Here is a 27,046-nt window from a genome sequence, read left to right as displayed (position 1 = left end):
CGAAAATGAATACTTTTGCTCTTTTGGCTCAGTTCTTGTTGTCAATTCACTATTCCCTTTAAATGTCACTATATTTGGACTGAACAAAGATAAATCTCAGTGACTTTTTCTCCAACTGATTGCCATAAACAATTCTCAGCCCGCCAGGAACATAATCCCAAGTACAGCAGGGCTTGTATTGGTTACCTCTACTTGAGGAATGTGTTTCCAGAGGTCTCGGCTCTTGGCAGACAACAGCACTCCATCACTGGCTGTTAGGTCAAACCGTGCTGGCTCGACTGAGTCCAGTTATCATCTGTTCAGATCAGAGCCAGCTGCTGTCAGAATACTGAGGGCTGAAGTCTCATTAAAAATCAATTGTCTGGGATCAGGTAAGGCTTCTGATCACACTGAGCCGACCTGTCCTCAGGGGGCCAAAGGCAATCAAGCTCAGCAGAGGTGGCTGAACAGATGCCTTCTGAATAATAAAGAGGGGTCTATTGCTAATCAACAGATTAATCTATTTAGCAGCCTCTTAATTTGGCCACTAACTTCCCAATGGAAATTTATAAAGTCCATGGCAGCTGCCTTGCTGGCCAGTCAGTCAGGATTGGTTTTGGTTTTTTTTTTGTCCAAAGGACTAAGGTGAGAATGCTTATTCCTTACTGGAAATGGAATCATAAGTTGAAATTATTTCAACTGTCCATCAGATGCCATTTTTATTCTTTCCACCAACCGCCAACCACACACAGGGGATTGTGTGAAATCACAGGCGCTGCCTTCAAAACCATTATTATGCAAACACTGAATCTGGATGTGCCCTGACACCTTAGGATTGGAAACCAAGAACTGGGTCTTTATTCGGAACCGAAGAATCAAATGATGTTTGGTTCCTTTAATGGCTCTCGCACATGCATTTTTTCAGTGGAATGGATGGAATACCATAGCAAAACAGTCCAACAGAGAGTCTTGCACTAAAACAGAGCGGACTCGAGTCAGTTCTTTTTGGTGAATCAAAAACAATCAGCGCAACCACTGTAGTGTGAAGGTCAAATGAATGATTCTAGTTGGCTGGGTCTTTTTAGTGACTCAAAAACAATAAGTATAAACAATGTAGTCTGATTCCCAAACAAATGATTCTAGTGAGCCGGGTATTTTTGGTGAATCAAAAACAACAGTGCGGTCCCACTTTATATTAAGTGGCCTTAACTACTATGTACTTACATCAAAAAATAAGTACAATTTACAAGTACTTATTGAGTTCATATTGAATTACAAAACACTTTTGCTGCTATTGAGGTGGATACGGGTAAGGTCAGGGAAAGCTTTAGTGGTATGGGTAGGTTTAAGGGTAGGTTTTATGGGTAGGTTTATACAGTCAGCATTTTGTCAGTAGTATTTTATAAATACGAATGAATATGTTATCAAGTTTATTTGTTCGGTATTGTTTAATATTTATATAAGGCCAACTAATAAATTGTACATATAGTATTATTATTATTATTATTATTATTATTATTATTATTATATATTTATCCAAAAATGTATTCCTTATAAGTACTAGAAGAATTAAAGGTGCCCTAGAATCAAAAATTGAATTTACCTTGGCATAGTTGAATAACAAGAGTTCAGTACATGGAAAAGACATACATTGAGTTTCAAACTCCATTGTTTCCTCCTCCTTGTGTAAATCTCATTTGTTTAAAAGACCTCCGGAAAACAGGCGAATCTCAACATAACACCGACTGTTAATCACTGACTGAATCATCAGACTAGGTAAGCAAGTAAGGACAATAGCGAAAAATGGCAGATGAAGCAATAATAACTGACATGATATCATGATATTTTTAGTGATATTTGTAAATTGTCTTTCTAAATGTTTCGTTAGCATGTTGCTAATGTACTGTTAAATGTGGTTAAAGTTACCATCGTTTCTTACTGTATTCACGGAGACAAGAGTCGTCGCTATTTTCATTTTTAAACACTTGCAATCTGTATAATGCACAAACACAACTTTAGCGTTAGCTTTAGTCACGGAGCACTATCAAACTCATTCAGAATCAAATATAAACATCCAAATAAATACTATACTTACATGATCCGATGTATGCATGCAGCATGCATGACGAACATCTTGTAAAGATCCATTTGAGGGTTATATTAGCTGTGTGAACTTTGTTTATGCACTGTATTATAGTCGAGAGCTCGGGGGGCAGGGAGCGTGAGATTTAAAGGGGCCGCAGCCTGAATCGGTGCATAGTTAATGATGCCCCAAAATAGGCAGTTAAAAAAATAAATAAAAAAAAAAATAAAAATCTATGGGGTATTTTGAGCTGAAACTTCACAGACACATTTAGGGGACACCTTAGACTTATATTACATCTTGTGAAAGAACGTTCTAGGGCACCTTTAATGGAACTGTTAAGTAACCGGAATCAGATCCAGGACCTTTTCTTTACGATTCCTATCCCTACACTATCTACAAAGGCAGAATTTTTCAGGCTTTAGACGCTGCCCATCTGCTGTGTACACACATTTACTATTCACTTCATGCTTAGCAGTCAGTTGTGAACATGTGAAGAGGGATTTTCTGTCTAGCTTGTCATAAAGCCAGTTTTATCCCAGTGCTTTGTGTTTAACGAACAAGCATTAAAACTGTGTAATGTGATGCTGTAATTTGTCTCACCCTCACTCATATGATTATAACAAACCACTGTCAAATGTGCAACTGGAGCTTATCAATCTCCAGTGTCATGCTGTTGTCAAGGAATGGTTCACTGCAGGAGCTCAACCTGTGTTCTGTGCCTCACTGGGCAATAGACTATTTCAATTCACCAGGCAGAGCACTGAGTAGACCACTGCTGTTTGGCTCCACATGAATTATAAAACATGTAAGTACAGACCTCGACCAGATGATGAGCACTCACTGCCATACTTTGCATCTCAATTTAAAAAATGCATTCAGAATTGATACCCGATGAGAGGTTTGTGAAGCACTGCTCACACTGAGAGTCGCTGCTGCCTGCGGGCTGATATGAGTTATAAAATTATAAAATGTGTTTATATGTACCTGCACTTAAAGGGATGGTTCACCTCAAAATAAAAACTATATTAAGATTCTAGCAAAATGCACAAGCTGCCTTTTTTTCCACACAATGAAAGTGGACAGAGAGCAGGGAGAGTTGCCACCATCATTCATATTCATTATATGAGAAAAGCAAAGCTTGGACATTCTGTTAAATATCTTCTTTTGTGTTTGACAAAAGTTGAAACAATAAGTAAATGATGTTTAAAAAAACGTGCTAAAAACTAAAATGCCTTTTAACTCTTTCCCCACCATTGATGAGTTTTTCTGGCAATCCCTGTTTTCACTGTTATATGGTAGGGGGTGCTGTTATGGATCTTCTGATATAGTACAGCATATCTGGATCTACGTAAACCAAGGATGTGTTTATCTCTACTTTTATACATACACTCGCGAACTTCCCCAAGCACTTCCTCTTGAGGGAATCCCCGCCACCATTTTGAAGTGCGTTCTACTTTGTCAAGTGGGCGAGGAAAGTTTATTTGGACAGATCCGAGGGAGTGAGTTTACTCACTATGTAGACCACAATGCAACACGATTGTGACATCACAGCAGATCACACTAAAGACTTCATATATAGAAAGACTGTGTACTCGTATTATTATGAATGGGAAAATGCAACGTGCAATATGGTGGAATTAATCCTGCCTTCTAAATAAGAGCTAAAGTCTTGGTAAAGTCATTGCGTCACTGCAGCTGCCTTTAAAAGCTTAGGACTTAGGATGCATTTAGGACTGTGCATGTGCATTAACTTGATTCAGCCTAAAAAATGCAGTTTTAAAATTTCTGAGACAGTTGTCAGATTTCATTGGTGATTTCAAATATGAAATTTAGTCGAAAGCTTGGCGAACAGCTTTGGAGAATCTGATGTTTCCCCATTCAAAGAGATGCACTTGCATGCCCGAGAGGTGTTTCAAAGATGGCCGCCGAGTGAAATGATTTGTCTTAACTCCCTGAGGTCCAAAAACGCGCCGGTGCGTTATGCAGGATTTTTTTCACATTGCAGCAAATCAGACTTAAAATACTCTGTCATTTCTTGTCATAGAGACATAAGTAATATATCAATTGAAACTATAGAATGTCTTCTTTTATATGTGTACACTCAGAGTAAAAACAATGTTGTGCTTTTTGTAAAATAAAGAAAACTAACCTGATGCGTGATCTCTCCTCTCCCTCTGAACGAAGTCCAATCTGATAGTTCTCAGAAAATGAACTGTAACTTATGAATACTAATTACAAAAAAATGACACGTCTAAAGAAACGTTGAAATGTCAGGTTTTAAATCATGCAAGTCAAATCGAAAACAAACATTCTGTGTTTACGTAATCTGTATGAAAAGAGAGCCATGTCAGAAGTCTGTGATTCAGCTCATTATCCGCTAATGCGGCCACGCCCACCGAGGGAGTGCTATTCAGAGGCAAATTCAGAGGCAATACATGCATTCATCGTCTCAATCGTGTATTTATTGTCTTGAAAAGTGTTTATTTGGATGTTAAAGCAATGGTTAGCGATCTCTAGAAGACATGCCGTTAGTTCCTAGTTCCTTTTCTTCTTTATAATAATTTGTGGCCTAAAGGTGTACAGAGAGCGCCCTCCGGCTGCAAGTATGAATTAAAAACACCATTCCTGAAATGTCCTCTTCTTCTTTAGAATAATTTGTGGACTAAATGTGCACAGAGAGTGCCCTCCGGCTGCAAGTATGAATTAAAAACACAGTATCCAGCACTCATAGTGATGACAATAAATATTACTTCTCAGTATAGAAAATTGACATAAATATATAAGAATCCATCAATATTTCTCCAAATGTGCATGCTTTTAAGCTAAAAGCCTATATGAAATGCCATAGAGGTAACATAATTGTTCAGACACTTTGCATCACAGAAATACATTATATTTTAAAGAATATAATAGAATACCATTATTTTAAATTGTAATAATATTTCACAGTATTGCTGTTTATGATGAGCTGAGACATTATTACAGAGGGTTTTTTTCACAGCCTACCTGACTGAAAGGCCTCATTAATATGCAAGTCATTTCAGGTCATTATTATGCAATTCTTTTGTCTTCTCAGGTGTAAATGGCCCATTATTCATGCAGATTCACACCTCCACGCATACAGTGTTTCTTGACAAAAAGTGTCTTACAAAAACTAAATCAATATATTGTTTTATATGAAGGAGTAGGCAGCATAATTTTTACATAATTCTGAAGCAAAAACTCTAGTCTACAACCTCCAATAACCAGAAATCTTGTGAACACAGATTTAATATACTTTTTTTGGCCTTATTTCAGTGACTTAAGTTTTTTGTTTTTTCAATAACCACACATAAACATTATTCCTTCAAAAATGCAAACATGTACATACATGTTCCTTACATATTATTGTAGCCTAGTTTGTGCTGAATACAGTGTAATGACACTTTTGTCATTTATATGTTTATGAACAACTGAAAAAAGCACAAATGTCAAGGCATGCCAAAACTTCTCCAAGCCCCAAATCAGCCTCAGACTCCAGAGGGTTAAAGGGACTTTGATCGCACTTAATTTACCCCATCCCACACAACTCTAGTGTATGATATTGGAGTTTGACATTTAACCACATAATACCTAAAGCTGACTGTTTTTTTACAGTTTTATTTTATTATTGTCAATTTTGTTTGTGTTAGCGAGGGAAGGGCATAAAAAATTGGACTTAAACACAGCCCAGGAGGAGTAAAGATTGCTTAGGCACAAGTAAGCAAACATGATCACCAAACATTCAACAGCATACAAATCAAAACTGAGAATGTCAAATCCAAGCTTTGGGGGTGTTGATGGACTCAATCTATGGGTGCGTCTCAATCAGTTCCCAAGCTCCTGAGCTTGTGAATCAGTATATCGTGTACACGAATTCGGGCACTGGTAACGGGACGCTGACTCACTACACATTGGGACTCTATTTCCGGCGTGACAATGTCCTCATTGTACAACATCACTACTGGTATTTATGAACAAAAGCAGAGCTGATATCATTCTGACATTACTTGTAATGTTATTTAAAGTATATTATGATAAATATTTTGCTTGTTACATATATACATGCAACATTTCATCTGTAAATACATTATAAACGTTAGCTAGATTATGTTCATTACCTGTCTAACGATGTACGTTTATGCTGAAATATAATAAAATAATGGTTTGTATTTTTTTAAAAACATCTATTGCGCGTCATTAGGTGTAGTGAGTTGGCTCACGTGATTTAAGTTTCGCGCATCAGAACTTCTGTTAAAGGGATAGTTCACCAAAAAATGAAAATTTGATGTTTATCTGCTTACCCCCAGCGCATCCAAGGTGTAGGTGCCTTTGTTTCTTCAGTAGAACACAAATGATGATTTTTAACTCCAACCGTTGCCGTCTGTCAGTCAAATAATGGGAGTGGATGGGGACTTCTGCTATAAGAGTAAATAAAGCTTGCTTAGACAAGTCCAAATTAAACCCTGCGGCTCGTGACGACACACTGATGTCCTAAGACACGAAATGATCGGTTTGTGCGAGAAACCGAACAGTATTTATATCATTTTTTACCTCTAATACACCACTATGTTCAACTGCATTCATCACTCGATTCGTTTGGTCTGATCGCGCTCTGACAGCGGCAGTGATGTCTCGCGCATATACTTCAATGAGAGCGAGACATCACTGCCACTGTCAGAGCGCGATCAGACCTTACTAACGAGTGCTGCACGTTGTTGGACATAGTGGTGTATTAGAGTTAAAAAATGATATAAATACTGTTCGGTTTATCGCACAAACCGATCGTTTCGTGTCTTAGGACATCAATGTGTCGTCATGAGCCGCAGGGTTTAATTTGGACTTGTCTATGCAAGTTTTATTTACTCTTATAGTAGAAGTTCCCATCCACTAGCATTATTTGACTGACAGACGGCAACGGTTGGAGTTAAAAATCATCATTTGTGTTCTACTGAAGAAACAAAGTCACTTACACCTTGGATGCGCTGGGGGTAAGCAGATAAACATAAAATTTTCATTTTTGGGTGAACTATCCCTTTAAGGGAACATAGTGAGCATCGATGCTCCCTAGTTTTCACGGTGCATTGTGGGACTTTTTAGGGAGCCAACATTTTCGTGTCCTGGAAGGATTCTGCAATTGATACAGCCCTTAAAATGGCCAACTCCCTGATCAATGTCCTGACTACTGAACTAGGGAGCTGATTGAAACACCCTATGTTTTGATAATCATTCTGAATCCGATCCGGACGAGGTCTTTGTCGAAATTGTGATTTTCTCAGCTTTATGTTTGAAATGTTTTTTTTTAAAGAAACTATCCACATTCAAATGTTGATAAAAAGAATGAATGAAGCTAGAATAAAATGTATAAATGACATGTAAAAATTAGAGGTTCAGTTCTTGCCTTTGATATATTGGCTGTTTACATATTCTTACAAAATATTCAGGGGGGGGGGGGCATGAAAGTTTTGTGAATATGATAAAAAACAAAACAAAATGCTGCCGCTGGCTGGCAATAAAACGCTGGCGGGGAAAGAGTTAACATGTTCATTTTTAAAAATGTATATCTCACTCCACATTCTAGATAGAGTCCTCATGTGGTAACATCTTACATGATAAAAGTACATGAAAAACTACTCCATTATCATCTGTAAGCAGTTATCACGTTCTGCTACTGAATCTTTTAAAGCATCACATCAAAAGAAATTACATTTTACCCAAGCTAAGTGTCTGCAGTCACCAAAGTGAATGTGAGAAGACAAAAACACTTGGAATACCACAGAATAATACAAAGACAATAAATAATTTCTAATGGGTTGTTCTTATTGGCTGCACGCAACTAGCGTAGTTTGATTCACAAGTGAATGACTCATTGGGCAGGACTGAATTGGGAAAAATCACTCAAAGGTCTTTGAATCAGTTTAACAAATTGCTCGCTGTAAAAAAAAAGTAGAATATAGTTTACTAAACTTGTTGACTCATACAAAATCACAGAGGAAAGGGCTGCCACTTATTGAGATTCTGCTTATGTAAAAGCAAATATCCAAGGTCACGCAGGTCGCTGTTTGTGAAGGTAATTCAGGAATGGTAAACAGAACTGACACAAGTTAATAATTATTTGGTATGACAAAAAATAGGGCACTGGGGATCCATGAGTTGAAAATGGGGATCAATACTCTACCTGTCGAGCGACAAGCCTTTTCTGAACGCTTCACACTGCTCTCAACCTTCCTGTTCATTTAATGCATTAGGCAAGCAAGTCAAGCAGAAAGCATGGCTTTCAGGGTCATCAATTTATCATGTTTTAAAAGCCTGATCTTCAGAGCACTGAATTACAATTACATAATAATGTGCTGAAACCTTGGGAGTGGATCGGTGGACAAAAAAAGTAGATATCAAAATAAAGCAGGTTTTATGTTAATATCGTATTCTGGCAAAGTTGGGGATGAAGGATGTCCTTGAATATGTTCTGGACAATGTCAAAAGCATTTTGTTTGCCAAGGGACAAGATTTATTTTGCTCTTTTGAGTTAAATTGGCAAGCATTCTTGGAGTTGGACTTTGTATGAAAACACAATTGTTGCATCTTCGTGCTGTGAGTGATTACCGTGTAATTGGGATTGCCAGGTTGTATGCGGAGTTCGGCGAGTATCCAGATCCCGTTGGTGAGTTTGAGCGACTGATACAGCATGTCCTGGCCTTCTACGTTCCTCTTGGCTATGGTGTAGACATTGTTGTTCTGCAGTTTGCCTGACACCGTATCTGCCAATACAACAGATACATGGTTACCCAACAAAATATTCACAGAAGTCTCTCAGAAGACTATAGTTATCAGGAGAAAAGCTACAATCCACCCAATATAAAAACACCCTGAAAAGGTCTGATGGGCAAGTATTCCCTAATAAGTAAGTACAAGTATTCCCCATTGAAACTGGAAGGGTCTGAAGTACATAGCAATACATATTTTTTAAAATAACCTATTTGTAGCATGGATGAAAGCAATAAAGACACTTTAAAAATTGATGCATTTCAGCCAGTTTCTTCACAACCAGCTTGTGGTTGGGAAAGTAATAAAGTACGAGCATTAGCACAACCGAAGGAACACAATGAACTGAAATGTTCTACTTGCTACATCCTAATTGAAGACAGGTGATGTTTAGGGAGTTGACATGCAATTTTACTGTCCTCAAAGAAAAATGCCATTGATCTGTTTCTTTCATCATTTGGCTGGGGGGAAAAAAGGCTTTGTCCACAATCATACAATGATCTATTCAAATTAATTTTGAAAACTTGAAATAAAATACCAATTTAAAGTAAAATGTAGAAATATATATATTTATACAACAGTTCGTTCTGATTCTTGAATTTGATTGGCTGAGAGGTCTTTCCAGATATTCTACCAATATCGCCACGGGAACAGTTTCACCATTTGAATCACTCCGCTTTCTGAATTCTCACAGCGAGTGTTATGGTGGACGAGCAAACCCACCATATTTTTACAGATACTACTGTTATTGTGTCACAAAATGTTTTTAGCCAAGAAAGTAGTTGTTTAGACCTCAAATATGCTATTTATATGTAAACTGCTCATTCATCAACTGAAAACAGACTAATCGATTCTTGGGATTTAAGAATCGATATTGATTTGTAAAAATGAGAATCGATTAAAAAAAAAAAAATCGAAAATCGAGAAATCTACATTTTTTACCCAGCCCTAGTGTTTATGGGAATTTTTGACCATTCTTCTAGAAGCGCATTTGTGAGGTCAGGCACTGATGTTTCCGAGAAAGCCTGGCTCACAGTCTCTGCTCTAATTCATCCCAAAGGTGTTCTATCGGGTTGAGGTCAAGACTCTGTGCAGGCAAGTCAAGTTCCTCCACACCAAAATCGCTCATCCATGTCTTTATGGACCTTGCTTTGTGCACTGGTGCGCAGTCATGTTGGAACAGGAAGGGGCAATGCCCAAACTGTTCCCACAAAGTTGGGAGCATGAAATGGTCCAAAATGTCTTGGTATGCTGAAGCATTAAGAGTTCCTTTCACTGGAACTAAGGGTTCAAGCCCAACCCCTGAAAAACAACCCCACACCATAATCCCCCCTCCACCAAACTTTACACTTGGCACAATGCAGTCAGGCAAGTACCGTTCTCCTGACAACCGCCAAACCCAGACTTGTCCATCAGATTGCCAGACAGAGAAGCGTGATTCGCCACTCCAGAGAACACATCTTCACTGCTCTAGAGTCCAGTGGCAGCATGCTTTACACCCCTGCATCCGACGCTTTGCATTGCACTTGGTGATGTAAGGCTTGGATGCAGCTGCTCGGCCATGGAAACCCATTCCATGAAGCTCTCTACACACTGTTCTTGAGCTAATCTGAAGGCCACACAAAGTGTGGCCTTCAGATTCACTCGTCACTCATACTCAAACAGTATGAGTGACGCGTCTTGTGTTATTCTATAGTCTTTGCTTCTGCGCACTGTGTGCCTCAGCACGTGCTGACCCCGCTCTGTGATTTTACGTGGCCTACCACTCCGTGGCTGAGTTGCTGTTGTTCCCAATTGCTTCCACTTTATTATGATACCACTAACAGTTGACTGTGGAATATTTAGTAGTGAGGAAATTTCACGAATGGACTTATTGCACAGGTGGCAACCTATCACGGTACCACACTTGAATTCACTGAGCTCCTGAGAGCGACCCATTCTTTCACAAATGTTTGTAGAAGCAGTCTGCATGCCTAGGTGCTTGATTTTATACACCTGTGGCCATGGAAGTGATTGGAACATCTGAATTCAATGATTTGGAGGGGTGTCCCAATACTTTTGGCAATAGAGTAATATATATATGTATATATATATATATATATATATATATATATATATATATATATATATATATATATATATATATATATATATATATATATATATATATATATATATACACACACAAATGTTATGTAAACACAAACCTTTGTTAGATCCAATTAAAATGATTTTACAGCCCTAACCCCCAATAGATAGAAATCTACAGCATGCAGATTAATGTCTTAAAACAGCAGATTACTTTACACATCATACAATGACCCTGAGTGATGCTGTTCTGGAAACAGACACTAGTGAGCCATATCACTGCACTGGAGAGCATTGGAGAGCATAGAACGAGAGAGAGAGGGAATGATGAAACCCCTGGCAACAGAGATAGATAAGCACTGAAAGACAAGGACGGGCCACAAACAATGTAAGAGCAAAGTAAAGGGGCACAATAAAACGCAGTGAAGTGTTTGAAGAGGGAGAAAGATTGATTGGGGAAATAAAAAGCCATAAGGCTGACGGGCAATGAAGATGGAAAACATTTATACACAGACAGAGGGAGGTCTGAGGACAGTGTCAGTCAGTCAGCGGTTATATAAGCCACAGAATCAGGTGATGACAGCTGGTGTTACCAACATGTGGAGTGTGCTGTGACTCACTCCAGTTCACACTGACTGACTGCACACACTACTGCTGTCAATCCTGTGAGCCTGCCTTCACAATACACAGCACACACAGAGCTGCTTGAGACAGGATGAGGAGGGACACAGCGTAACATTAATACAGATTTTATGAAGAAAATGCAAAATCTGCCACCACAATGCTAGGGTGTTGTGGGTGGCTGCCAAGGCACTGCTATGCGGTTGTACTAAGTGACTGTTAGCACATTGCTATGCGGTTGCTAGGGTGTCTGGGTGGTTACTAGGTGGCTGCTTAGAAGAGTGCTTCTGCATCTCTGTTTAATATTTTGGTCAATTATGGGATATTTTCACACGTTTTATCATCTGCCAGGTGACATTTGTATGTCTAACTGTTTAGAAAAGTAATAGCAAATCTCTTCTTAACAAGCTGCATGATTTGAGGTATCATTCATGTCTGTAGTGAATTACTGTAAGCTAATGTTTAGTACTGGGAGATAGGGATTTCAACAAACCTTCAACCGAAGTATGAAAAACAGTAGTGCTATTTGTCACTGTAAGCGCCACTAAACGTGTATTTTATGCGTAACATGTCATTTGCTATCACGTCTCACAGCAAGACAGTTTTTGTCAGTAATTTGTAAACACAACAATCTTCCAACCACAGATTCATTTAATTAATTGCAAAAAAAAAAAAAAAAAAAAACTTCTATACAGCAAGGATGCATTTAACTGATCAAAAGTGACAGTACATTTATAGTTAATAAAAGTTATATTTCAAACAAATGTTGTAATTTCTATTTATCAAAGAATCCCGAAAAACATGCAAATGTCGCCAAACGTTTGTAATAATATTTATTAGGGGTGTAACGGTACATGTATTCGCCCCAAATCGTTAGGTGCATGCAATCAGACGATGAATACAGTCAGACCATTTTTCCTACTATAACGAAATCTTACCGAACCATGACCCCAAAACCGAGGAATGTACCGAACCATGACTTCTGTATACCCTTACACCCCTAATAGTGCTCAGTGTAAATGAGTACTCCCCCTTTGAAAAGTAACATTTTAAACAATATCTCAATGAACACAAAAACAATTTCCAAAATGTTGACAACACTAAGTTTTATATAACATCTGTTTAACTTCTAACATGAAAGTAAGGTTAATAATATAACTTGGATTACACATTTTTCAGTTTTACTCAAATTAGGGTAATGCAAAAATGAGTACACCCCACAATAAAAACTACTACATCTAGTACTTTGCATGGCCTCCATGATTTTTAATGACAGCACCAAGTCCTCTAGGCATGGAATGAACAAGTTGGCGACATTTTGCAACATCTATCTTTTTCCATTCTTCAAGAATGACCTCTTTTAGAGACTGGATGCTGGATGGAGTGTGATGCTCAACTTGTCTCTTCAGAATTCCCCAGCCATTGCTGACAGCGTGAAATGGGAAGGGGTTTTAACACCCTTTTATAGACAACTGTCTGCTGGACACCTGAATAATTAGACTCACCTGTGGTTGAATTTTTGTTAAATTAGACATTTGTAGTCTAAAATTTAGCTTTGCTCCAGAGACTTTCAGTGTGGTGTACTCATTTTTGCATCACCCTAATTTGAGTAAAACTGAAAATTTTGCTCTTTAAGTTATATTATTAACCTTACTTTCATGTTATAAGTTAAACAGATGTTATATTAAACTTAGTCTTGTCAACATCTTGGAAATTGTTTTTGTTTTCATTGAGATATTGTTTAAAATGTTACTTTTCAAAGGGGGTGTACTCATTTACGCTGAGCACTGTATGTATATATATATATATATATATATATATATATATATATATATATATATATATATATACACATAGTATATACAGTACATACATTTTCATTGATTACATATTAATTGACTCTCCTCAAATGTTTTTTTATCTTTTCAATTTTCCTTTATAAAAAAGCCTATCATAATCTAAAAGTAAGAAGAACACATTACTTAAAATGTGTACTGTAACATTATAGTATTAGATCATTTTCAGAGATAATGACACACACACACACACACACACACACACACACACACACACACACACACACACACACACACACATAAATTATATATAATAACTTCCAAATAAATGCATCCATAGTTATATACAGCTAGAAGTAACCCATGTCCTGTCCATAGAACCAATTCTGCAGCATATCAATGAGGTTTGTAAATGGTTGTAAAACATTAATGCTGAAAACTAATTAGAGATGTTTATTTTCTGCTGAATTAAGTGCTGAAATTATTCATCATTAGGAATCTGTTGGTTCACGGACACGCATCTCATCTCCTGGACTCGAGAATTGTGGCTGCATGCTGATAAAGAACAAATCAACCAGTCTGAACAACAACAAAACATGAAACACCTTCCTATTAATTCAATTCTATGGGGAAAAAATTCAGTCATTTACAAATAACAAAACTGCAGATTGCACACGGTGTGGGGAAAAGGCATTCAGTTATTTCTTGCCCTCGCTTGTGTGCTCCATTACGTGGACATTGTTATTCAAGTCATGGCAAGCTAGAGCCAATCAGCATCTCACAATAGCAGTCAATATTTCTCTACATGCTAATAAACACGACTGAAATGGAACTGCATGGCTTCTCCCAACAAAACAAGGCATCAGAATAAGAAAAAAAAAAAAAAAAAATCAAAGCCTGGATTTGTCAACCTACTGCTGTTTTTGTGTGGCACTACATGTGTCGATCAGCCCACAAGAGCTTTATAGGCATGGATAAAATTCTGCATCTGTGTGCCATGTGTGTGCTTGCTAAAATGAGAGCAGATGAAAGCAGGGGAAGTGAGATTGTCTGACGTCTAGTGATTAAGGCACCTCTGGGCGTCTGATCAGTAATTTCAGAGAATGAAACAGGCTCTCTGTGCTGGCCCCTGTGTTCGGCGCTGCTCCACCCCCAACGTCCACTGCTGTATGCTCAAATTGGCTCCAGGTTGATGAATACAAATAGCGAGCTGATAAGCCTTGAAATGAACCAGCTCTGTCAGAGTCTGTGCACACAGCCAGCCACGTTCCACAGCATTTTTACATTGCCACCAGACTAAATAATTAACTATGAACAATAACAAAATGGTGGGAATGCTTTTTTCCCTTCCATTGGCGTCAAAAGACTCCTTCTGTTTTTTTAAATGTGAAATCTCACACAGTACACAGTCGAGGTTGTAGAAAAGCTTTAAAGGTGCTAAAGAGGATGTTTTGTTTTATACATTTTTGCAATATTACTTGAAACTGTCTTTACTAACTGATAAAAGACTATTTATTAGGTGCACTGAAAGTAATAATATTAATATACATCATCTGTGCACGAGGTAGGGCCTTAAAAACATCAGCCAAACGTTTACGCGATCATCGCGTAAACGGTTGGCCCTCTGGCTTGTCAATCACTGCCGTGACGTTCCTTTTGAGAGTCGAGCGCGGCTGCGCGCTCCAGTAACTTTCCACACTCCACAGGCGCCGCATGCAATGTTTTTGTCAGGAGACAGGAATAACAACTGCAGATTATGAGTTACCTGCGGTGAGTCCGACATAATGAATCCAAAAAACACGACACAGCGAATGCCGGTGGTAAACACTCGTGTTCCAATACGAGTGTTTACGAGTTTTGGGAGGCGTTCCTTTGAAATGTGTTGTGAAGGAGGGGGGTTGTTCTTACGCATGCGCTCATTTCAAAAACTCACTAACAGTCTTTGGATTCTCAGTCGACGAAAAGATCCTCTCTATCACCTTTAAGCAAACAAGTCAACAACGACTGTCTTAATATCAAAGCATTGTGAAGTCGCAGTCATAAATTGAGAATGGATGCTATTCGAAAATATTTGGGACTATGGTGAGCCTTCTGCAACACGCTTTAGTACTTGGGGTGTAAAAAAACATTATAGTAAGATTAAAGGCGTCTCAGAAAGTGAGGACCGGCCAAAATGTCCACACTTTACTCTCTTTGTCCTTACTCTGATGGTCTAAAACTCAAAACAGTCCTCACAGAGGTAGTTGTACAAGTACACACACACACACACATAAATAATCAGTGATTAAGTCATTGAGTCATTCATTCATTCGATTTGTTCAAACAGCTGATTCATCAGGAATGAAGTAAATGGCTCTCTTTATGAATGGGCCATTGAATCATTGGTTCACCAGATTGATTTGCTCTAAACACAGATTCATTCATAAACGAACAGTTCTGCTCTGGCTTTATAGGTAATATATTCTTTGGCAAAACTGAGCATAAGGGTCAATGGCGTGACGGGACATTTTTTTTGTCCAAAGGCCTTAATAATAATAAAATACAAAGATATGACATCCAAAGTATGTAAGGTAGTACAACTAGATTTCTTTTCCAAAAGGTTGTAATTATATTTTGCTACATAAAAAGGTATTTTAAAGATTTTGAATTGTCAAAAGGTCATTCAGTTTAACCATCCAAAAGCCAATACAGCCATTTCATTTGTGATTAAAATATCTTAAAATGTAATAAATGTCTGGCATGGTTTTATAACATCATATATCAACATAGTACAAAATGATATTAAAATTATGTGTAGAAGTCGTTGCTTTGTTATGAGAAAGATTGTCCAGAAAAATGAATTTCATTGATGTCATTCGGAGTAACCAATATAAAGGGACCATTTTGGATCAAGTCATGCTGTGAATATCATGTGACAGGATAGGACATCATTCAGACGCCTGCAAAGGACCACATGGTCGTGAAGCAAAGTAACTAAGTCTCTCTTAACTATTTGAAAAATTCATGTTTTCAATTGCTCATACACATGTTCTGAAACATCAGGTCATTCGGTACAACCGCTATAAAACATGGAAAATGTTGTAATATTTTAGAAACTTGTACTAAATATAAAATGTTTGATTGTCCTTTTGCTAGCGAGCAAGCTAACTAACTAGCTATCTAGATATCAGCCTGTTAGCATTGTTTGAAAATATCATCATTTGGTTATAACCAAAAGTGTACCAGAAGTAAAACCGAAATTTTGGTTAAACCAAATGACTTTTTGGTGACAAATTTTGTCCATCTTGTAAAAAATGACAAAAGCAGTGTTCATTGATTATAAAAACCACAATCTCATTGTTAACACTTAATAAAACTTCAAAATGAATTATATCTCCATTAGTTTATTAATTACGCTTAATCGTCAATGACCTATGAACAGACAATATTGTGTCTAGAATAAAACATAATATTAACTTCTTATTTATTGAACTGTTCTATAAAATCAATATCACATTTGCATTCGTGCTATTTGGGACAAAAACATCACTGATGCGATACTGTGCTCTTCCTCGTGTGATATTGCTTAGCTATATCCTATGACATACATATGAGACAAAAACTCATACGGGGGCATTTTTGCCCTGTTATCTTGAATTTTAGGGGCATATAACTGCGTTCCATAGGCTATATAACACAGTGAGTTGTTGCCCTGCTTCATGTTCGTCACCAATCAACTTTATGAAATGTAAGATGAACTACGTAGGTCTGTTAAATGAATTTAGTATAGAATAACTGTACTTTTAAATCAGAATTTATTCCCCAGCAAACACGTTAAAGCTGACTTTTTGATGTAACAAAGTTATTTAAATATTAAACAAATAAGATTTTAGAAATCAATTTACACATTTGTAATTTGTATTTGTAAATAAAAAAAATAAAAAAAATTATATATATATATATATATATATATATATATATATATATACACACAGTACAGTCCAAAAGTTTGGAACCACTAAGATTTTTAATGTTTTTAAAAGAAGTTTCGTCTGCTCACCAAGGCTACATTTATTTAATTAAAAATACAGTAAAAAACAGTAATATTGTGAAATATTATTACAATTTAAAATAACTGTGTACTGTTTAAATATATTTGACAAAGTAATTTATTCCTGTGATGCAAAGCTGAATTTTCAGCATCGTTACTCCAGTCTTCAGTGTCACGTGATCCTTCAGAAATCATTCTAATATGCTGATTTGCTGCTCAATAAACATTTATGATTATTTTCAATGTTGAAAACAGTTGTGTACTTTTTTTTTTTTTCAGGATTCCTTGATGAATAGAAAGTTCAAAAGAACAGCATTTATCTGAAATACAAAGCTTCTGTAGCATTATACACTACCGTTCAAAAGTTTGGGGTCAGTAAGAATTTTTATTTTTATTTTTTTGAAAAGAAATTAAAGAAATGAATACTTTTATTCAGCAAGGATGCATTAAATCAATCAAAAGTGGCAGTAAAGACATTTATAATGTTACAAAAGATTAGATTTCAGATAAACACTGTTCTTTTGAACTTTCTATTCATCAAATAATCCTGAAAAAGAATATTGTACACAAATATTTTGTACAATTGTACACATTAAATGTTTCTTGAGCAGCAGATCAGCATATTAGAATGATTTCTGAAGGATCATGTGACACTGAAGACTGGAGTAATGATGCTGAAAATTCAGCTTTGCATCACAGGAATAAATTACTTTGTGAAATATATTCAAATAGAAAACAGTAATTTTTAATTGTAATAATATTTCACAATATTACTGTTTTTTACTGTTTTTTTAATTAAATAAATGTAGCCTTGGTGAGCAGATGAAACTTCTTTTGGACTTTTGGACTGTACTGTGTATATATATATATATATTCCAGAGAGAAGAGGAAAATAAATTGGTTTGAGTATTTGTGCTGTGAAAAAAATACAAGTGTCTCTCAACCACAGACACATTGTAGCAGGTTGCAACATGCTGCATCAGGTGCCAGTTCGGGTACAGGCAGAGCCCAAACTACAAAGAGCTATGAGTGCTCTGCCAAACAGAAAAAGAGTTTGCAGTTGCCCTGCTGTTTGCAAACTTTCCTCTCTGCTAAATGCCTTTGATTCAATGACCGCTGCTCCATACATTGCAAAACCCCTATACACAAACTTGAGTCGTGACTAGATCATCTCACCTGCGTTTAAGTGGCATTCTTTGATCTGGTACTGCAGCTCATTCTCATTTGGAATGTCCTTCCATGTGGCCAAGAACACCTGACGCTCTGTTGAGGAAAAGTTTACAGGTTATCATATGGGACTGGCCGATCAGGGTCCAAAGTGTGTTCTATCCTAGCTACATCTCATCAACCCACTCTTTTATTAAGCCTAAGCTCAATCAAAACCTCACAGTGTGCTGTTTTTAGAGCGAGCATGTGTGCGCAGAGTGCTTGTACCCATTTTGCCGTCCTCCACAAAGAAGATGTTGAGAGGGATCAGCGTGCTGAAGTAGAAGACATCAATATTGTTTTTCACGGCCACCTGCGGTGAGGAAGGTTGAGTGGTCAGACTTTTAAATACACTCCACTGTATAAGGGGACTAAAACACCTCTGCAGCCTGACAGCATTTTGATACCATACATATTAACCAAATGGAAAAAGCTTTCAATTGCACGGAAAAGGAAAGAATAGGAGAAGGGAAACAAGAAAAAGGCACAAAAGCAGAAGAGAGTCAATGGTTGCACCCTGTTGATGAGTTCTTTTATATTTTACACCATGTAAATATTATTAGACTCTAAATCGAACCATAGAAATCCAATGAATAAATTATGGCATAATTGAGGCCTATTTTTAGATACACAGTGTGCCTGTTGATGGAAAGGAAGTTCATTTGTATTCTTGTTTAGTCATAAAAGCACAATCGGCAGACTATTTTCTGGACTAATTTAGGGGAAAATGTGTCTAAATGTGATAAAATATTTTACTATTTTCACATTTTGGCCAATAACTAACAAACAGCTAATATTAAAATTTGATATTTTGTCCAAATTAATTAAAAATAAGATACTAAAAACTAAAATCAATAATTTCAAATGCTACATGTAAATTTAGTCATCACATCACAGCGTTAAAAAAGCTTACATTTAACAGTGTTATTAAATTACTATCTTTTTTTAAAGAATAACTTTAAATAAGTGTTAGATGATGGCAAATGTAATCTTAACACAAAAAATAGAGGAAATTAGCACGAGCAGTTAAACATTGAATATTGGCTATTGCCGATAAATAAAAATAAAAAAATCTTTATTATCGGCCAATAACTGATATGGTACTGATAAATTGGTCATGCATACACAATATTTAATAGTCAAAAAATAGATATATATATACATGGATGAATTGTACACAGTAAATTTAAAATGCATTTACAAAATAGAAGGTGAATTTTCATTTCATGCTCGGTTTAAAGAACACCTATTATGCCTTTTTTCAAAGTGATGATTTTGTTTTTGGGATCAACTAGAATAGGTTTTCATACTTTCACACATTATTTTTCACATATTTGACATTGTTGCGGCACCTCTCCTCCCAGTCTGTCAGTAACGGTCTGTTTAGTTCCTGTCTCTATGAAGCCCCTCCTTCTGAAAAGCGCAAAGTGTTCTGATTGGTCAGTTGGACCAGTGTGTTGTGATTGGTCAGGCGCTTTGAGGGTACGTTTACATGACAACGATGTACTAAAAACTGAAAAGTTTTTTTCTTAGTACAGATGACAACGTTATCAAAGCTATCCCCGTTCACACGGATCCACGAAAATTACTAAAAACGCTGTATTATGCATGCCAGGCAAATAGTTGGTGATGTCACCTTGTAAAGAAAGACAACACACCTGCACTTTGATATTTTTCTCGTTTTTCCCTATAGCGGCTAATAAATAGGAAGTCTCGCACATTCACAGAAAACACCTTATTTCTGCATTGAAAAATAAGGTGGATAGACTAAACACGTAATACGCATGTGCAAGACATCACCGATTTTCACAGATTCGCGTTTTTGCAGTTTACACAGAGATGACAACTGTATCGTTTTCAAAAACTTGCACTTTGAAACCTGTTTTCAAAAGTTTGTGTTTTCAGGCCATCAAAACGTCATTGACGTGTAAATGAATGGCCAAAACGCATAAAAAGTTTTCCGTTTTTAGTTGAAAACGGTGTCGTGTAAACAGCCCCTGAGTGTGTTTTGGAAATGTCATGGTCCTTGCTATAACCGCAAGTTTCAACACACTACTAACGCAACTCAACCCTTTTTTTTGCATACTCCTTGGGCGGGAATTATTTAAATGAGGAATATTATGACATATTCATTCCCAGAAGAAAACTCAAGACTACAATCGAGGTGTTTGTGCTTCTTGATATAGAGAGTAGCTCCCTTTGGAGTGACTCTGTGCTTTGTAACTTCACAGAAAGTTGAAAATGTAAAAAAGCATAATAGGATCCCTTTAAATTTTATGGAAATACACTCTTCAAAATGTCTTTTTTTGCATTCCACAGAAGAAAGAAACTCACATGGGTTTGGGTGAGTAAAAGACAGAATGATATAAAAAAACACCTGTTTAATTAACATGGACATAGTCAGGTCATAGCATCACCCGGCCAATCAGAGGGCATTCAGTTGCTGTTTATCGTAATGACTCTTCAGCTCATGAAGGTTGAACTCATTAACACAAGTCAAACACTCTGCAGGCAGCTCTGTTTAATACTGAATAGCCAGATGCTTGACAAAGGCAACAAGGAGACAAGTCACAGAAAGGGATACTTAAACAGAGGATCACATGAAGCAAAGACAGCAACCCAGCAGGATGAGAGAAATAGAGAGGTGGACGAGTGTCAAGAAGCTGGAGGAAGGAAATATGGAGGGACATCATGGTGTAAATGCTAAATGAAGGAGCAAACTCAGCTGGACGTCCATCTAAAGATAAACCGACACTCTGTAGTAAAACTAATGAGGCAGAAACATGTCGATATAAATCATATGAAATGATGATGATTCATAATGACATTTGTATCTGATTGATTATCAGCATTAGTAGACTAGATGCCGTGGGCAAGCACTCATTATCTAGAGTGTTTTAAAGGCATAAAATTGAATGTTTTGCAGCTGCTGTTCACCCAAATGATCTCAGTAACTAATGAAGCACGTGGGGACAACGGACTCAAATAATCAGAGACAAACGTGCCTGCTGTGCAGTTGAAAGCTTGGAGGTTTGGGTACAGAGAGATGTAATTTAAACAATAATGGCATATTTGTAAGGATTTATTTCCAAATACCCATGGGCGTGTGTGGGTGTGTATGGGGGTGTGAAAGTACACGGCAAAGGGCAGTAATTCATCGTACCTGTAGGTTGTTGAGTGGGTCCATTTTCATCACTGGTCCGATGGTGTTGAGAGGGAGGGAGATGTCGATGCTCTGGCTGGGCATCAATGGAGTGTGAACGGGGAGTGGTGTGGTGGGGATCACTCCAAAACTAAAGACAAGACAACAAAAAAAGACAACAAGTGTTTATAGCGTCTCATAGCTCTACTTAATGTATCAGTTACAGGCAAGACAAATTAAAACTTGGGGAGTGAGAGCAAAAGTGGCCTGTAACTCAAGAATAAAAAAAAAAAAAATAATGGTTTAAATAAATAGCCATTTAAAAATGATTATTTAACCCTAATTAGATTTTTAGATTATCTAATTGCATCACATGTACTTTTACCAGAAAATTATTTGCACTAAGTGTAAACAGCCTGTCTTGTTGGCAAAGGCTATTTACTTGGGCTGGGTAAAAAATATCGATTTCTCGATTTTAATCGATTCTCATTTTTACAAACCGATATCGATACTTAAATCCCAAGAATTGATTAGTCTAGTCTGTTTTCAGTTGATGAATAAGCAGAATATGTAGCCGCCTCCCATCCAATAAATCGCAATAATCTTTGTGCTTTGTTACTTTTGATATGAAGCAAAGTCTCAGATTTCAAATGACGTCCATCTTATTATGAGATTCAAAAATAAATACTTTAATACCAGTTACAGCGTGAAATAAACACGACTAAACATCTACGAGGTACGTTAAAAGATACAGTACAACTTCCCGAAATCCGTATCATGTCTCATGTAATAGCTCAATCAGTGTTTCAACCGCAGAAAGACATCAATAAAACAGCTTGTAAACAATGTCACGTAACGTCACATTTACCTCGGAAAAACATATTCAGTGACATAAACTCGTTAGTCAGCTAGAAAAGTGAACTCTAGAGAGCAGCATTATGATAAATATAGCTATGCACCATTACATATTCTTTATCATTTTTAATGTTCTTCAATATTGAATGCATGTTTGAATCAATCAGTTATGACAGCCACGATTTAAATGTTTATATTTAAAAAAAAAAAAACGAATTGGAGTAGAAATATGATTATGTAATTCTAAACTTTATATAGTATAAAAATCATCGAGTGTAATTTAAGTTTGTATATGAGTTAATTTTAACCTTCAATATTATAGTAATGTAGTACCAAATGACTCCCATGTGTAGTTTACAGCATTAGTTAAGAGATTTTTTTCCTCTAGAAAATTTGCCATGTACTGTTACTGAAATACTACATCCAAAATAATCGATATCGAATCGAATTTAATTGAAATCGAATCGCAAGCATGAAATTGCAAATTTAATTGAAATCGAAACGTGAAAATTGTTTCAATACCCAGCCCTACTATTTAAACTAACTCTGCCCACTAATGTCTGGTTGGGCCACACAAGATTAAAAAAAGACGCGCGCCTCTCAACGTCTGCAGTGGTGTAAGCTGTAGAGAGTATGGCATGGGGAAACAGCTTTTGACGCGATCGGCCCGAGTTTGAATCCACCTTTAGTAAATAGCCGCTGCCTATTTTTTATTGTTTTTATAACGCTATAATATGGCTAAAATGAACAAATGAAAATGTCTAAAAACTTTAAATATAAAAATGATACAAAAATGTAAAATGTAAAATAACATTTAAAATACATTTCAGTGTAATTTATTCCTGTGATGCAAAGCTGAATTTTCAGCATCCATTTTTTTTACTCCAGTCTTCAGTGTCGCATGATCCTTCAGAAATCATTCTAATATGCAGATTTGCTGTTTAAGAATCATTTCTTATTATTATTATCAATGTTGAAAACTGTTGTGCTGCTTAACATTGTTGTGGACAACATGATGTGTGTTTTTCAGTAGTCTCTGAATAGAAACTTTAAAAGTACAGCATATATTTGAAATATAATTTTTTGTAACATTATAAATGTCTTTACTGTCACTTTTGTGCATCCTTAACAAATAAAATAATTAAAGACTCCAAACTTTTGAATGGTAGTGCATTTTAAATATGTTGTTAAATATATATTTAACAATATTCATTTAAAAACCTATTAACAAAAACAAAATATATATAATAATTTAGTATATAAAATATAGTATATATTAAATATAAAATTAAATTAAACTATATAAAAAAATACTGGTATTATTTATTATAATAATAAATATCAATTAAAACTTATATTTATAAATATAAATATAAAAACCTTAACTTTGGACCCTGGTTACAGGAAAATGTGCCACAATGATTATCATCAACTATTATCACAAGCACAGACCTGTTCTTGTTGAACTGGATGGCAAAGTCAGTCATGTGCTGCAGGGCTTTATTGGTGAAGCTCATGTCCATGTACATGTGCCCCTGACGCCGAGAGAAGGTTCCAGATATCTCCAGTCCTTTGGCCTTGACTGCTGGCAGCCATACCTTCAAAAATCAAACCAATAAGTGTTCAGTGTACCGCCCACATTTTACAGTCTGTCTATTGATTAAATTAATGCTATGAGGCTAAGAGGATAACTACAGTCATTCTAAACTGAAGGACACTTGATAGAGGAGTCTGACATTCACCTACACTCACTCACCCAGACACTGTTGCTTACAAGAACTGAGCTGGCATTCAAAAAGAAACAAAATCAGATAAAAAGAGACAAATTAACACATATATAAGCAGCATGAGGCACCCAGGTATTGGATAACTCCACAAGGTAGATCATAAAGTATCCTAATAAGGACTAATTGTGCTCTGTCCTACTCTACTGGCCTACTCTAGCTCTAATGCAGCTCTTATTAATGATGATTCCCGAGACTTCATTCCCCAAGGAGCTGTTCTGCTGCCTGTATTTATGTAGCACATGAAGTTAATGCTCAAGCTGGAGAATGGGAACAGACTGATCTGCCCTTCTTGTACTTGCAGAAAAAGAAATGTAAATTAAATGGTTGCTGGGAAAATGTGACCCAGTGAATTCTGGGATGTGTCAATGCAATGGCTCTGTTCCAAAACCAGTTGAACTTTATAGTAGGAAGCTACCAGGTCCTAAATGAAACTGATCCTCATAAGTGACTAAACTGAAATGAGTTTAAAGGCACTGTATGTAAGTCTCGCCACTAGAGGTTGCTTATTAAAAAACAATAACAAAGGCGTAGCTTGATGACGCCGTGAATGAGCGTGGAATCATGGGAGTTGTCGCCTTGGCACAAGTCAACAAAATGTATAACGCTGTTCTAGTGGTTTTTGGATATTTTAATCTAAAAATCTTACATATTTTATTACATAAAAAGTAGGGGTGTAACGGTTCACAAAATTCACGGTTCGGTTCGATACGATACACTGGTGTCACGGTTCGGTTCGGTATGTTTTAGATACAGCAAAAAGAAAAAATTATTATTAGACTAAGGTCTCATATCCGCGGCTATAAATGTACCAATCGCCGCGGTGATGTCTGTCTAAATGCTGCGGGGATAGTTTGTGGCGTGTATGTTTCTCCTTTTTTTCGTCTTGTTCCAGATACTGACACACTGGGGTGATGTTGGCGTAAATGAGTTGACATGTTTGAAGTATTCCCGCTGGTGTACCCTATTGTCATGTAGCAGATGCGACATACCGTTGTTTTTTTATCCACCGCTCTCTTGCCATCACCATCATAGCTTACAGGGAATCCAAAGTGAACCCAAACACCAGACCTGTTGGTTATTGGAGGATCTTCTATTTCTGGTCTGGTAAACGCATTAGCCATTACAAGGTGTTTGGTTTCATTTCAGACTAATTGGTGACTAGTCTATTCTTAAGCTATGGTTAGACCAGTGGTTCCCAACCTTTTTTACGCCAAGGCCCACCTCCTCTCTAAATCAACCCCCCCCCATTTTTTTTCAATTCACAAAAACATTTGTATTTTAGTGTTGTTACTTTTCAACCCCATGTTATTTCTTTAAAGAAGAAACTCAAAATAGATTTAAACCTTTAGTTATTTTTGCAATCATACTTTGCAGACATTCTTTACAACTTAAAAGTAGGCTACTTACTTTGCCCAGTAATACAGTAACTTAAATAAGCACAAGTCAACCTGCCATGCTTATTACCATATAACACCACTGATCCTCTCAAATTTCTCCAAAACACGCTTGTTTGGCGAGCATCCGTTATAAAGCACTCACTGTACTACATTAATTTTGACAACTACGCAAATATATTGAACTGTGTTCATGCAGAAATACGATGTTATAGCAATCAGTGTGTCGAGAGCGCACGTGCACGGTTTGTTTGCGCATCACTAATTGCGGACTAATGTACGACTGCTGTATGTCACTGTAATCGTCTTTACCTTCATTACTATTGTCATCCATTAAAACCTTTTTAGCGACACAGGTTTTTTTTCCCAACTGAGAGTTATTTTGCAATTTGAGCCACCGTTCAGTCTGTATTTCACAGCCTGGGCTAAACCGAAGCAATCACAGAATACGTACGAGAGGTGTTGCATCATTTTAAATGTTTTTTTTTAATTAATTTAGTTTACTTAATTACATGTAATGTATTATTAATTAAATTAAGAAATTATATTAATATATTTAAATTAATTTTAATTTATCTCACGGCCCACCTGGAGGATCACTGAGGCCCCCTAGTGGGCCGCGGCCCACAGGTTGGGAACCACTGGGTTAGACGTCTATTAAATTTTCACTGGCAGCTCAAATTTTACCTTGTTTTAGCCTAGATGTCAGGGCTGTGTTTGGCGGCTATTAGACTTCTTTTAAACGCAACATTGCTTGCTGGGCTGAGTACATAAATTACATAACTCACAAATATTGGGTGAAACAGCCAATTTTAAACTAAATTAGGTCATTTGTTTTCCACTGATCTCATCAAAATGCATTCCAGGACTGACTTCTCAATAAAAAATATATAAAGTTCTTCCTTAGAATATGGTAATAATGAGGTTAGAAAGCAGCATAATATTGTTGCCTAATATTTGGAATGACAATTTGCATTGCGAGTATGTTTGTGATGCCTAAAACGTCATCTATGTAGGCAGCTCTCTAGGCTCTGGAACAGAGCTAATGTTTGTGTCCTATTGTGTCTTAGTTGATTTCTTCAAGTTCTTGTTTTCTGTGGATCAGAATTGGTGAACCACTAATCAAGCATCATCTGGGTCTGACCTTGACTAAACCAATTCTCAGTCTGAGGAATTTGGTGAATTGGGAAAGGTTTTGGCTGTTTTCATTGATTGGCTGGCTGCTTAAAGATCAGAAACAAGGGCAAGGAGTTACAGTTTAAAGATTAGCGGCAAGTACTAC

The 27,046-nt window shown here is 36.7% G+C and overlaps 1 protein-coding gene across 1 annotated transcript in view; it reads right to left on the bottom strand.

The window, feature by feature from the left end:
• Positions 1 to 27,046, bottom strand: part of ap2b1 (adaptor related protein complex 2 subunit beta 1) — a 58,567-nt gene that overhangs the window by 4,409 nt on the left and 27,112 nt on the right. Inside the window, exons 17-21 of the mRNA XM_048189612.1 lie at positions 24,036 to 24,181; positions 21,750 to 21,879; positions 18,815 to 18,899; positions 18,557 to 18,643; positions 8,687 to 8,841 (exon numbers count right to left, since the gene is read on the bottom strand). Coding sequence (XP_048045569.1) covers positions 8,687 to 8,841; positions 18,557 to 18,643; positions 18,815 to 18,899; positions 21,750 to 21,879; positions 24,036 to 24,181 — 603 coding nt within the window. The remainder of the gene's footprint in view (positions 1 to 8,686; positions 8,842 to 18,556; positions 18,644 to 18,814; positions 18,900 to 21,749; positions 21,880 to 24,035; positions 24,182 to 27,046) is intronic.

Source organism: Megalobrama amblycephala, linkage group LG4, assembly GCF_018812025.1.
Source record: "Megalobrama amblycephala isolate DHTTF-2021 linkage group LG4, ASM1881202v1, whole genome shotgun sequence".
In the NCBI taxonomy this organism is placed as follows: Eukaryota; Metazoa; Chordata; class Actinopteri; order Cypriniformes; family Xenocyprididae; genus Megalobrama; species Megalobrama amblycephala.
The sequence above is the reverse complement of the archived record's forward strand: the minus strand, read 5'-3'. Positions and strand labels throughout refer to the sequence as shown.